This window comes from Moschus berezovskii, chromosome 3 (genome assembly GCF_049115385.1).
Source record: "Moschus berezovskii isolate FMDL1 chromosome 3, NW_MosBer_1.0, whole genome shotgun sequence".
Lineage (NCBI taxonomy): Eukaryota > Metazoa > Chordata > Mammalia > Artiodactyla > Moschidae > Moschus > Moschus berezovskii.
Window position 1 is genome coordinate 77597337 of NC_142462.1, and position 14800 is coordinate 77612136.

At 34.4% G+C, this 14800-nt stretch overlaps 1 protein-coding gene across 3 annotated transcripts in view; it reads left to right on the forward strand.

Annotated features, from left to right (window-relative positions):
- HIBADH (3-hydroxyisobutyrate dehydrogenase) overlaps positions 1-14800 on the forward strand; it is a 267180-nt gene that overhangs the window by 28534 nt on the left and 223846 nt on the right. For all 3 annotated transcript variants that reach the window (XM_088834599.1, XM_088834600.1, XM_055420968.1), the window contains exon 4: positions 2494-2615. In XM_088834599.1, the coding sequence (XP_088690725.1) occupies positions 2494-2615 (122 nt within the window). The remainder of the gene's footprint in view (positions 1-2493; positions 2616-14800) is intronic.

Sequence of the window (14800 nt, forward strand, 5' to 3'; positions counted from 1 at the left end):
GGTAGGCTCAGTAGACACATGAAGGGCTGAAAGAAAGGGTTTTAATCTCATGAAGCTATAATGCATGGAATTTGAGGTTTGGGGAAATAGAATTGCTTTGGAAAACTAGCAAACTTAGAAGCAAAAGACACTTGAATATTAGGCAGAAAACTGATAAGATAAATGTTTAGATTTCAGAGAAGGTTGAAAGACACTCATTTTGGATGAAGCCCTCAGGGCCACAGTGTGTGTGGTCCTGAGGTGACCTAGTTGTGTCATTACCTAGTCTGTTCCAATTATGGCCCTGCTTTACCTCTCAGGGAAAAGTTACTAAAAACTTTGTGTAGACAAAATCCTATGGTTATTAATTCCTTTATTAGGAATATGGTGGCCGCCAAGTAGGGTGGTTTTGTCTAGGGAGTGCTTTGAAGGAGTTTGTCTTTACATTGAACTGTAATTTGCTTCTCATGGGTGGTTCTTCATTTCCTTCTGGGTCAGGATCACTTCCCCCCACCCAGTTGCATGTGTAGTTTTTGAAATGATTTCCCATTTGATTAAAGTTTTAAAATCTTAAGAATACTAATATCACAGAAGACTGGTAAACTTAATTCTCATGTTTTAGGGTATGTACATCCTGGAGTGATCTCTAATAGAGTATGCTATTTCCTTTCTATGGAACATACTCAGTTACTGCACTTAAACCATATCAATTCATATGTCAAAAATAGTTGCTTAAAGCATTTTATGTGCTATTTTTTTTTCCTGTAGGAAAAAAATTTTAATGGTTTTAGCAATGATTTTCTGTTTCCCCTTTAATATTTATATTTATTAAGTTTTAATTTTCCCATCATAGTTATGATTAAATGTCTTATGGGTTAGTTTATCTGTAGTAAAAACTTTGGGAAGGTTAGCCATAGCCCTTTAAAAAAATTATAATTTAGGTCTGAGTTTCCAAGTCAGTGACAATAGCATAGATTGTATACTGTAAGGGAACTCAGCAGGTATATAGTCTGTATTTAGAGTGCAAACAAAACTTTTACTTTAAATGAGAGTGAAGGTCACTCAGTCGTGTCCGACTCTTTGCGACCCTGTGGACTATATATTCATGGAATTCTCTAGGTCAGAAACTGGAGTAGGTAGCCTTTCCCTTCTCCAGGAGATCTATCCAACCCACGTCTCCTGCATTGCAGGCAGATTCTTTACCAGCTGAACCACAAGGGAAGCCCTTTACTTTAAGAATGCCATTTAAATATTGATGTAAAATATGATATATGAAAAGACTGCTTCCCTCTTTTACCAGTGTATATATATAAATTTACCATAACGAATAAGAAGACTCTTTGAGATTTCTAGGTCCATTCCTGTATTTTCCTTAGTATCTGTTTGATATTTTATTTTATCTTTACAAAGTTACAATTATTAAAGAATATGCCATTCTAAGGCAAATGGCTAAATTTTTATTGCTTGTATTTTTTCTACCTGAATGGCAAGCCACTCCAGTACTCTTGCTTAGAAAATCCCATGGACGGATGAGCCTAGTAGGCTGCAGTCCGTGGGCTTGCTACAAGTCAGACACGACTGAACGACTTCCCACTTTCACTTTTTACTTTCATGCTTTGGAGAAGGAAATGGCAACCCACTCCAGTGTTCTTGCCTGGAGAATCCCAGGGACGGGAGAGCCTGGTGGGCTGCTGTCTATGGGGTCACACAGAGTCGGACACGACTGAAGTGACTTAGCAGCAGCAGCAGCAGTGGAAATAAAATGGATATGTGAAATTTGCAATATGGCTTGTTAAAGACAAGTAAATTACTTTTTAAAGAGACCCAGCTATTTTACAAACAAAAATTTAAATCTTATCAAATAGCCCCTTTAAAGTTAATAGGTGTTTTAAATTGCTTACATCTTAGCTAACCTACATTATTATGGTTAATGTGTATTTCACGTGAAACCAGAATTTATACCATGTAGTTTATTAGGTTACTTTGGTTTGTTTGAAATAGTTTGCATTTACTTTGAACTGTAATTGATCTGAAAATGAATTTGAGATTTTGAACCAGTTCTAATAATGAGCTTTTTAAAAATATAATTTATTTCTGGCCGCTCTGGGTCTTTGTAACTGTGTAGGCTTTTCTCTAGCTGCAGCAAGCCAAGGCTACTCTAGTTGTGGTGTGCAGGCTTCTCATCGTGATGGCCTCTCTTGTTGCAGAGCACAGACTCAATAGTTGTGGCACACGGACTTGGTTGCTCTGCGGCATATGGGATCCTCCCTGATCAGGGATCTAACCCATGTCTCCTGCATTGGCAGGCGGTTGCTTTACCACTGAGCCTCCAGGGAAGTCCCTAACAACATTTCTAATATTTTCACCAGAGACTTCCTTGATATCTGGCAGCTTTTAGCAGATTCTCATTCTATAAGTAGTTGCATGAAATACTTATTCAGAGTTGTAAACTATGTTTTTAAAACTATAAAGCTGTACTTTTAAAAAAAACTATGTTTCTGTTTGTTTACTTAGAAAAGTGAAGAAAGGCTCACTATTAATAGATTCCAGCACTATTGATCCTATGGTTTCAAAAGAACTGGCCAAAGAAGTTGAAAAAATGGGAGCAGTTTTCATGGATGCCCCTGTTTCTGGTGGTAAGTGGTAGCTAAAATAGATGCACACCTATTCCGTTTGTTAGAAGTAACAATTACGATTTGGTGGTACCCAAGATAATCCAGTTATTTTAGAGTTATTGCAGATAATCAGTTTCCTCATTGCAAATAAAAATAAAGCTGAACTGACTTATGTTGTTTAGCCCTCTCAAAATACAGTGCTTGTTCTAAACTCAGATAAAAGGATGTTATAGCTTTGAAGAGCTGTGAAGTTTTGATCCAGATTGCTGTGGGTAGGGCTAGATCAATTGCTAGAAAATTTTAACTTTTCAGAACAGATTCAAGAAATAATTAGCCTGAATAATCTTATAACTGTTAAAGAAACTGAAGAAGTAGCAAAAAAGAGAAAATGATTTCATAAGGAAAATACTAGGCCCAGGTGATTTTACCAAATGTTAACCAAAATTTCAAGGAGCATACCATCTCAGTTTAATATGAACTTTCCCAGACAACAGAAAAGAGGAAATGCTTCCCAAATCATTCTATAAGGTGTGTATAACTCTGATAATTAAACCAGTTAGAAACATTATGAGAGAGAAAAAAAAACTATAAGTCTACATCAGTCATGAATATAGAAGTGAAAACTTTATAAAGTACATTAACAAATGAAATACAACCGTGTATGAGTGAGATCAGACACTGCAACCAGGTTCAGTTTATCTCATGTATGTACAGATAGCTTAATATTAGAAAATCTATAAATTAATTTCACCACATTACATACTTTGAAATCATCAGCATCTCAATCAGAGGACAGGGAGCTAATAAAATTCTAAAAGCTTAATATTATATGAAATACTAATATGGATATCTAGGTATTTTGGTATGGCAGGATTATGATTTTCTATAATTTACAAATTTTCCAGAGTTACTATGTAATCAAATATATATGCAAATATACATATGTGCATACATATATACACACACATATGGAATTATAGCAATATGGCAGTAGACAATGAAATAGTTTTATTCCTATTAAACGTGATTGTTGGCTTTGGAATTAAAAAATAATGAAATGTAATAACTTAAATCAGTTTCTTTTTCATAAAGAACCTAGTGGGCTTATAAAGGAATCTTATATCCCAAACCCTTTTGAGTATAGAAAGTGAAAGTCACTCAGTTGTGTCTGACTCTTTGCGACCCCATGGTCTTTACAGTCCATGGAATTCTCTAGGCCAGAATATGAAGTGGGTAGCCTTTCCCTTTTCCAGGGTATCTTCCCAACCCAGGGAGCAAAGCCAGGTCTCCTGCATTGCAGGTGGGTTCTTTACCAGCTGAGCCACAAGGGAATCCCAAGAATACTGGAGTGGGTAGCTTGTCCCTTCTCTAGTGGAGCTTCCCAACCCAGGAATCCAACTGGGGTCTCCTGCATTATAGGCAGATTCTTTACCAATGGGCTATCAGGGAAGCCCTTTGAGTATAGGTGGAGGTATAAATAATTTTTAGCCCCTGTAATTGTTATATTGAATCATTTAAGTAGGATGTTAGGTGTAAAGATTTATAATGTGGTATGGATCTTTGATTACAAAATACTAATAAGCAATTTTAAACTTGGTATTGGCATTTATAGAATAGATTCAGTAAATGAACAGTTCTTTGTTCTTTGAGTGGTTCTGTAATTTAATTTGAAAATTAAATCATATCAATTGATCTTATTGATTGATCTTTTGCTTCAAGAGTATAGCCTGAAATTATCATTTGATAACAAAAAATACCAACTTGATTTTTAAATGTTATTTTAACATTTAGAATACAGTCTTCTTTGTGATAAAACTTTGAGATTACTCCTTGTCCTTATCAAGCTATTTTTATCACAGTTTTGTGGTTTTAGAGTATAAAAATGCTAATTTCTAAAAGTGAGTTCACTTCAGTCTGATCTGTATTACAGACTGAAAATTTTGTGTAGAGACGGTTTGTGATAATTTGTTGCTTGACACATCATCATTATGAGATTGGCCAGCATATAACAGAAACTTATGTTTGTCTTCTCATAGTTATTATTTTTATATTTTTAATATGGGTTAAAAATGTCTGTTCTTTCTCAGTTAAAATAGAGGGAACTTTCTGTAAGTTAGAGTTAGCAGGTTTAAAAATCATTGTATTTTAACTAAATAAAATTTAGGAAAAGGGACCTGGGAAAGGCCTGGGTTAGGCACCCAAATAGGCTTACAGTTTTACAGAGGTTCTATGTTTGTCAGTCTTAAAACATATATTATTTGAGGTAATTTTAACAAAATCTTAAAAAAAATTCACCCATTTTTATTCTCCTCCCCCCACTCTTCATTTGTTTATCTTAGACTTAAAAAATGCATTTTTGTGTAATCATATAGAGGTGTTACCTACAAATACAGTAGTATTCTGAAAATTAAAATGGGAACACATTGTACTCCTTATTCTGTGGTTAGCATTTTAAAGAGAACCTTTTTTAAAACCCAGATGAAGAATTTGAAGTTGTACAGATTTTTAAGACAGTGATTTCTTCAGTCCAGCCCTATCTTCTGCTTTCTGCTAGCTTTTATTCAATTTTATTTGTTTCATCTGACTTAAAAAAACAAATCAGAAGCAAATGATGCTTAAACTGTTCTACTTATCATCCTGAAACCAATGTAAATAACGGTTATATGCTTGTACAGTTAGCACTTTGTACTCTGGATACTACTTTATAAAATATTTTGACATGTCTCAACTGATTTTGGTGCTTCCTTTTTTAACTTCCCCAGCCAAGAATTGAACCCTTTCTCTCTGCAGTGAAAGCACAGAGTCTTTCACCACTGGACCACCAGGGAAATCCTGGTGCTTCTTTTGAAGCTGTGAAACTGTACATGCCTTTATCAAAGCCCGTATTACATTATATTTATAGGCGTTGATTCTCTTCTTCCTGTAAAGCTTAATCTTTTTGAGTGCAGGGAGTAACTTTTTTCCCTAAATTTTTATTAAATATGAATTTATATACAAAATACAAAATTATAAAGGTACAAACTATAAGTGCACATCAGGCCCATGTGTTCCCCCCTCCTAGTTTAAGAAATAAAGCCTTACTATTACCTTTGAAGTTCTTATGTGTTTCTCCTGCTCTTCGTCCTATCTGGTGTGGCTATTAATACTTAATTTGACCTTTCTGGATATTTAAAGAGAGGGTAACACCAGATCTGATTCATACACCTGATTCTAAGCTAGTGAAGGATTTTAAGTTCTGGAAGTGGAACATTTATGTTAAAGGTCAATTGGAAACCTTGTAGATGGTTCACAGATCCAAGGAGAATCACTGGAATTTGGAATTAGATTTGACTGTTCTTTAGTAAATACTCTTTAAGCAAGGAAGAAAGGAAATTGGTTAGTTCATATAATTCTACCACCTTTAGTTTCATTTTCTGTTGTACTTCTGTTGATAAATGAAAGACCTTCACTTTTAAGTTCCAGAGAGTCTGGAACTTAAAAATAAAAGTGAAGGTCTTCATTTTTTTCTTCAGTGGAATGTCTTATACTTAAATTATTGTATTTATATAATTCTTTCAGTGTTATATACTGTTTTCTGATCATATATGCTAATATTCTCTTTTATGCTGACAGGACCTTGATTGCGAGGGACACGCTTCATTCTTCTTTCATGCAATAAACATTTATTGAGTACTTGCTATGTACTAGGTATGTTCTAGGTACTAGAATTAGAGCTTTAAAGATACTCAACATCTTTTGTCTTATGGAGCTTATGATTTGATTGGAATAGAGAGGATAAACAAACAAGAATAATTTCAATAATAGGTACTATGAAGAAAAAAACATACAGTAAACAGTTAAGGAGACAGACCAAAGGGAGGGTCCTTTTACATTGAGTGGACAGGGAACCTTCTCTGGGGAAGTGACATTTAAGCAGAGATCTGAACGCACAAGTCTAGGGGTAGAGTGTTCTCAGTTGAGAGAGGTACTCTGTATGGTAAGAGGTACTCTGTAAGGTAAGAGGTATTCTGTACTTGTTCTGAGGCATGAACAAGCTTGGTATACTTGTGGAACATTTGTCTTTGTATTTGTAGGACTTAGCAGGTAGTTTCACTCGGAGTTAGTTAAACTGGATCACCTGTATGTTGATTCCCTATATGTCTAATGCCATGCCTTTGTTTAACAGTTTATTACAGTAAAGCTAACCAGGATCTCTGTCTGTTAGCCATGACACTGGCATCATAAGTATGATGCCCTAATCTGTTTATCTGTCTTGTGTAAACCACATCTTTATGGAAGTTGTAATCCTTTAATGTGAAATGTTGTTTAGTGACACCATTTTGGACACATGCATTTTTTTTGTGGGGGGTGTGGTCTGCTACCACAGAGTTAATTCCAGTTTGATTAGCTCTCTTGTATAATGATTGCTAGATATAAAGCAAATTAAAAACTATTGTTTGTAATTAATATCTAAATACTGTTCTTTCTGTGCCAAGGGCATAATTATAGCATTTACCTGTGCTTGAATAATTGAAGAATAAGATCATTGATTGCATAGTATGTCTGTAGGTTTGCACAGAAACCTTGAGTTGAAGTGACTCTGAAATAGCTGTTGTAGATAGCCCAAGGCTTTCTGTGCTGGCCAGCCTCATTGATTTGCTAAACTGGATTCCCCTGGTTAGGATTAATGTCAAAATTAAATAATTGAACTTGTGTGTGTATGTTTGTATAATAGTTCCCTACCAGGAAACCAGATATTATACTCTACTTGGCTGGGTTAAATTTTAGTAATTTGTTTGAGGTATTCTTAGAATATGGAATAGTAAGCACAAGACCTATTAAGGTGTTTCTCTTAGAGTGCTAGGCTTGCTTGCTTAATTCTTCAGTGAAAGTCTCACATAGACTCCATTATTGTTTTTAAAATCAAATGTGCAAGTCTTGGCCTTTACTGCTCACTGAATTGGATACCTACTGTTTTTCTACTCGACCTGTATCTAATTTATGGTAAAGGGAGCACAAAAACAAAATTTATTTATGTTTTGGCACCTAACACCATTATGGTTAAGAGTCTCTTGGCATTTCCATTAAAACATTTTCTTAGAGAGGTTTATAGCTTGGCAATTTTACTTTGCTTTGGGCTGAAACATTGCTATTTCTGTCCAAAAGCAAATTCTTTTACCAAATTTCATATAACTTAATTTACTGTGGTTTGTAATGTGTGTGTGGGGGGGAAGAGCTATCATAGGAGGTCTTTGGTGCTCTCATAAGCTGTTTGATTACACAGTAGTATTTTGTACAGTATTCATTGTTGAATTTTAGTCTTACCTCAGTAATATTGTTTTTAATATTTTGAAATAAGGTGGTTTAACATGATTCAGATAATTCATTTTCATGGGTTCTTTCCTTTAAAGAATTGTATTATTGTGATGATTTTTAGTTCTTTTAAAATGATCAGTTTCTATTTTTTATTATAAAACTTAGAAGTACTTTGTGGCATTGACTTCGGTATCAGAGACTTGAATTATTCTCTCTTAAAATGCCTCTCCTTGGTCTGATTCAATGGTATTTAAAGCTTTAGTGGTAACTCAAATAATTAAATTTTTCTTTAACTTGATTTAATGGACAAATTTATTTCTTTAGAAATGACATAAGATTCATCAGTACCAGTATACCCAGAAATGAGTTAATTATGTTATCCATTTACATTTACCCATAATTTTACTTATCACCCTGTATCCATTAAGTATCCCTTCTGTCTCTGGAGAGTACATTTTGCCTGGGATTTTCTCCAGTTCGCACAAAGTGGTTCAGAGATGTTTGGTAAATAAATTCCAAGGATTTCTTTGAAATTAGTCCCAAAGAAGAGGAGCCCATAAAAGCTTCTTTTTACATTCTTTGGCATGTCTGAAACTCCCTTACAACAGTTGTTGTGGAGAGTCCCTATATAAGGTGTTAATGAGTTCTTAACATGTTTAGAGAAGACTGCTGACTCACTGCCCAAGATAACATAGTTGAGGCAGCATTAATAATTTGTCTCCTAAGAAAATAGTGGAGGAGTGGGATAGAGAATGCAGGGTGACCACTTCATCAGTGTTTGTATTATTACTATCAGTTATTGTTGGTAATAATTATTATTGCTAACAACAACCTAGTTTATTTCTAAGAATTTACTCTCTTGCAGTTTGCAATCGCCTCATCTCCAAATCTGCAGGCCAGATTTTTACTGCATCTCAATTTCCAGTCAAGTAACTATTACCAGAGTTGCTCTTGCCAGGCTCTATCCTGTGGTGGAGGGACACTGTGTTCTCTTCGCATGGTTCTGTTGGAAAGTGCATGGATAAGGCAGGGGTCCTGCCTCAAGTAATCCTGGGGTATTTTTAATGTCCTTTAATTGCCATTCAGGATGTAAGTCAGACCAGACACAATTGGGTCTGGTCACAGTTTAGAACTGCCTAGCAGTGTTTATATAAAGGTGAAATAGATTTGGTAAATAAATCTAAGTCTATTAATTGTATGTAATTTATTTTTCATTAACATCTATTGATTCCTTAGCAGCATAAAATTAATTCCAGTACCCCTGATGTATTATATGTCTTTATTTTGTTTTGCTTGTGATCCCTGGATAGCTATTTGAGGGGGGAGTGAGAGGAGGCAATGGAATTAAGAATTTGACAAGGGCTTTGTCATCACAAACTGTTACCAGATTTATTTGCAGTTTTATAGTTGTCTGATTTTCTTAAAGTTTGATAATATCAGCCGATGAAAAGTATATTACATTTGAATTTAATACCTTCTCTGTATATATTTGTTGTACAATTCTATTTTATTTTACATTATTTGGATATTTTAATTGTGAAAAATTTGAATTTACATGCACATTTCTTGGTAGCCATCCTCCCAATATGGCCAATGAAGGTTTGATAACCAACTCACCATCTCTCTTCTGCGTTAAGTAATTTAAATTGACCTGAAGGTAGAGAGTTTTTGTTGTTATTTTGTGTTTAGCTCAGGTTACATCCAGCAAGGGAGAGGTATGGACTCTTTTCTAGAAGAGTATTAAGAATTTTAAGATTTGCACCTGACGTCTTTTTTATAAATTAAGTTGTTGACTATTAGTTGTGGTCTTCAAAATGTTTATCCATTGCAGTCTCTAAGACAGCATTGTTCTTATGAAGTTATGGAACAATATGAGACCAGGCATACAAGTGGTTTTATCATTAATTATGTTTCTTTTCCACTAATTCTTATGTGTGAGGGTAAAACTTGTTCTCAAGTGGTCAGCATTTTAATGTACTATGTACATATAGTGAAAGTAGAAAAATAATCTTGGCAGACAACTGAAATAGTTAATTTGCTTTTCTAGCCAAGATAGGTTTTTAAAACTTTCTGAAAATTAAGAAATGAGAGAATTTTTCTTTGCATTAATGCCACATTAACCCTCTACCTTAGGCTATAAAAATTTTCTTGAAAATTTTTCATTAGATAAGCGGCTAGAGGAAAAAGGATAATTGATTTATTGTAATTGTGAAATATCTGCAAACACTCAGATAGTTGAATTATTTTGACATAAAATCCTGAGTAGAGATGAGATTTTTCTTTAAAATAAATGATAATTTTGAGAACGGAATAGAAGCAACAGTATAGTTCTGGCTTTGAGGTCGGTAATCTTTAGTAGCAAACGTTTAAAAACAGCATTTAGAAATTTTTGATGGTATCTTACAGGCTTTAATTGGGCTGTACTTTTATATTCTTACTAGTACTCGTATAAAATCAACAACTTTTCATGATCGGGCATTTACATCTTAAATCTTACACCCTGCTCTGTTGGGAAATAGATCTGGCAACACTGAGTATTTTGAAGTGAATAGAAATAGCCTACTTTTATACAGAAAAGTTGCTTTATGTAATATCAAGGGCTGGTGGGCAAGGGTGAGAATGAGGGTAGAGGGAGGCTGGGTGGGTGCATGTCGGGGATTGATTGAGAAAGCTGACATTGTCCTTTCCATTTTAGCTGGTAGTTTGGAATAAAACTGCAGAATTAAATTTTTTGGAATCGTTACTACCCCAAGTGGGAATGTAAACGATATTGAACACCGTTTATGTAGCCTGTTAAGAAGTCATCCGAACACTAGTTAATTAGTTTACATTATTACATCACTTCTAGTAGAGACTCAAACTGGTACCGAGTAAGAGGAGCTCTATCAGGTGAGCTGACTGCTACCCATATGGGGCTTTAAGATAATGATGAGTTTAAATTTCCTCTTAGAGCTAAGTGAGAATAAAACTGGAGGCAATAAATACTCTGGGCCAAAGCCATTAAATGAAAAAGCTGGGAATTCTCCAGCTCTTGACTTAAATTGTTTGTTTATCAGCTGGCGCCTAGTCTGGAGTCAAGAGCTGGAGATTTCTATCTGTGACAGAACTTTGAAACTCTTGCAGGACACTTTCATTTCAACTTAAGGTAACTTGAGTTTATAGCTTTGGCTTTAAAGATTACTAATGATTTACTCATTTCCTTACCATTTAACCAGAGTGGACTTTTTCCCAGGAAGGGATCTGTGTTTATTTAGGGCCTTTGTCTGCGGAGGGATTAAAAGGCAGCCCACCAGCATTGTGAACTTGATGGTAATAAAAGGTCACCAAAACACACCATAAAAACATTCTTACCATGGAATTAATTATACAGTGTAATTTTACAAAGCAGTTCAGTTACTCCATCCCTACACCCCCAATTCTTAAGTATTTCATCTTTTAAAAATTAGAGCTTTGGTACAGTTTTAGGTTTTTGAAAAAAGAAAAAATGTTTGGCTTCCTTTATGATATTTAAACACTAAGGACATTGTCACATGCAGTTAATTGCTTAAAATTTTTAAAGTTTTAAAATAAAAATTAGTCATTATTATTAAACGGCAGGATGAATAACTTGTTTAGGAGGAAGGTAGAGTAGTCTGAAGGGGTGGTTGGTGTTTTCATAGAACAGCTCAGCTTCTAAAAATCTAAGCTTCGTTAAAAAATTTTTTTTTCTGTGCCACCAGGTGGCATTGCATCCAAACCTGCTTGTGATAAAGGGAGGATTTTTAAAATACATTCTTTTTTGTTCAGGAGAGGTCATAATACTTTCTCTAGATTTTGTTTTTGAAGTTAGCTTAAAAATACATCTAATATCAAGGTTGATTAAATGTCACTCTTCAAAGAACTGAAAAGATTTCTGAACTGCAGGTATTTGTGTTTAGGTGGTTAATGCTGAAATGAAAGTAAATTAAAATGTTGAGACATTTGCAGAGAATTACCTTTTTTTTTTTTTTTAATAAAACGAACGTTTAACAGTTGGATATTTTTTTGGTTTTGTTTTACTTGTCTAAATCCTGGAGAGAGGATCCTGCCTATAAAACCCTCACAAATGTTGCAAAAATCCGTTCCCTCCCCCCCATGTGACAAATCAGTGCCCTCCTCCCCTCAACACCCACCCCAGGCCTTATAAAAGCGGTGTCAGCAGGTTTCACTGTATGGGAATTTTTAAAAAGAGGGAAGGACCTCTGAAACGTGCAAGTTGGTCCTTTCCACAAGCCTAACTATGAGATTCATTAGGCAGTTCATGTTCATGTCTTAAAAGCTGTTTTTGGGAAAGTAAATTCTTGCAGTTTCCTGTACTGGTTTTGAGGGAATCTTTATAGTCTTTTGAGTCAGCCCATTTTAAGAAAGTGATAATGTAAAAGGAAAAAAAAGGCTCATTATAAATTTTAATAAAAAGGTTCTTTCATTAAAATATATTAATGTTCTATTTTTATGAACCCATATGTAAGTTAATAAGCTCTTCAGAGAAAATTGTATGATACAAGTATTCAGGTGCCATAATATTTTGTCAGAATAAATAAGGTTCAGTGTACATTCTATTGATTTTTATCCTTTTAAAAAATGTGTTCACTGTATAGAGAGATGTTTAATGCTTAGCTTTGATTATTTATTAAAATGCTTTATGAAATGTTACTCAATTTATAGTCTCACCTCTTCCTCTGAGGCTTCTTAGTGTGTACAGCCTGATTAAGAAATGTGTATGTTTTCAAATTAAGTGTTTGACCTCCCACTTTGATGTTCCTGCTTTTATATATACACACAGACACACAACACAACCCTCTCCTTCCCTATATTTTGAATAACTTGATTGTAATGTGTGTTGTACTAAAACTAAATACCTACAAACCTTCAGTATTATCAGGAAAACTTTGTTTTAAAAATTAGGAGAATTTCATATTTGAAACTTGACAAAAGGTGTGCATGACACTTAACACTGAATATTTTGCTTTTAAACTTGATACAACAGTCTGCTTCTTGGCTTTGTTGTATGCTGATACTTCTACTTATTTAACATCAAAAAGCTGTAGTGGTTTTTCTTTATAGATTGTGCCTGTGTTCTGGAATTGCCTCCTGCTGTCCATGAATTGCTTCTTGTTTTTTTTTGTTAGAATTTCTCACCAGGGTTTTTGTGAGCTATGTAGCCAACATTAAAGGGGGGCAGGGAGAAGAATTTGATATAGTAGGCTGGATTAGTAAAAATTATACTATTTATAATTATAATTGAGTCAGCCTCCTGGCTCAGTATATCAGTTTTATGTAATAAGAATAAGCACATGCAAATCTCTTGTAATAATATGCATATGTATGACTTTTTTTATTTCTAAAATATTAAATGACTTATTTTGCTGAAATTCTAGAAATCTACTTTTTCATTAAAAAATGATAGAAAAAGATCCTTACTCTTAGGGTGTGTATAATTTAGTAATGAAGCATTAAGATTTTGGCTTCTTTCATTTCAGTTGGAAATAGTATTGGTGTAAGTGATGTTGCCATGGGAACCTCCACATAGATATGAAAGGCAAGACTGTCTCACTGGAGGAGGAGGGGTGATGTCCTCAAATACCACTGGCTTAAATGATCTATTTTATGTATATGTTGGGTGTCTAGAGGGAGCTAGGATGAGAAGGAAAGAAAAAGTAGTGTAGAAAGTAGACATTAAAGTTAAAACCGTGTACTTGTACTTTTGGAGCCTCATAGATGGAAGTGTTTTAAAATTTAAATGGATGAAATGTGATTCCTAATTATTTGTATTATTTGTGTATGTTGGGGAGTGTCTGCATATCTGATTTTTAAATTGTATTGATCGAACATGTTTAACTTATTTGATTTTAGATAAAATATTTAATTCTGTGAAATTTTCTTGGTTGGAAACTGAGGATTTCAATCTCTGAGATGGCTTTAATTATAAATTTTATTAGAGTTTATCATACTTAATTTTTTCAGATACCTGAAAAAAATTTTTTTTTAACTGTAACTTTGCTGATGAGCAGACAGTTAATGTGGGCTTTCAAAGGAAAACTGACTTTTAGACTTCATAGTATTTTTAATATTAGATTTTTAAAATTAAAGAAGTTTTTGCTTTTCTATAAATATGGGTCAAGGAAACAATGATTTACTGCATTTACATGTATAATATTGTATGGTTTTCTAAAATAAAGAATGAAAATAGCAAAAGCAAGCATCAAATCCTTTTATATCCTCAGGAGCACATGTAGCTGCTGACAAATAGGTTTCAAGAACAGCCAGTTTCACTGTTATGTAATGGTTTTTGTTTTTTGTATATTTATGCTACAAAAACCAGTGAAATTGTGCCAAACAGGAGTTAGTGTGGTAAAATGCAACATTATCATTGCAGTTTTAACACTATGGATTCTGGTTGTCATATATGCGTGTAAAAAAAAGAAAAGACATTAACCTGACAAAAACTGTTTTAGCTTACCTTTTTAGTCTTTCCAGAGAAAAAGTAAAGCTGCCACAGTAATAAAACATCCGGAAGTTTTTAAATTAAAAAGAGTAATTTAAATTTTTTTAAAAGGGAGGAGGGAAACAGGAGGAGAAAGGGGTGGGGGGAAGACCGCACACTGCTCCCCAGGCTTGGCCGAATCTGATGTAAATTAACCAGCGGTGGAAGTGTATTGTTTCCAACTCCACACAAACAATGCTGGCATCTCCTGGGGGTGGGTGGGTGTTGGAGTAGAGAGGGGGTGTTGAGAAGTGAAATGGAACGTGAAGAGTTTAGTCATCAGTGGATTCTGTGGCTTAGAAAACAACGGACGGGGTTGAGAGTAAAGAAGGAGAAAGTATGTTGGCATATAAAATTAATCAAGGGGAAACCTTCAAGTGGTTTATGAAATAGTTCATAACCGAGAGAA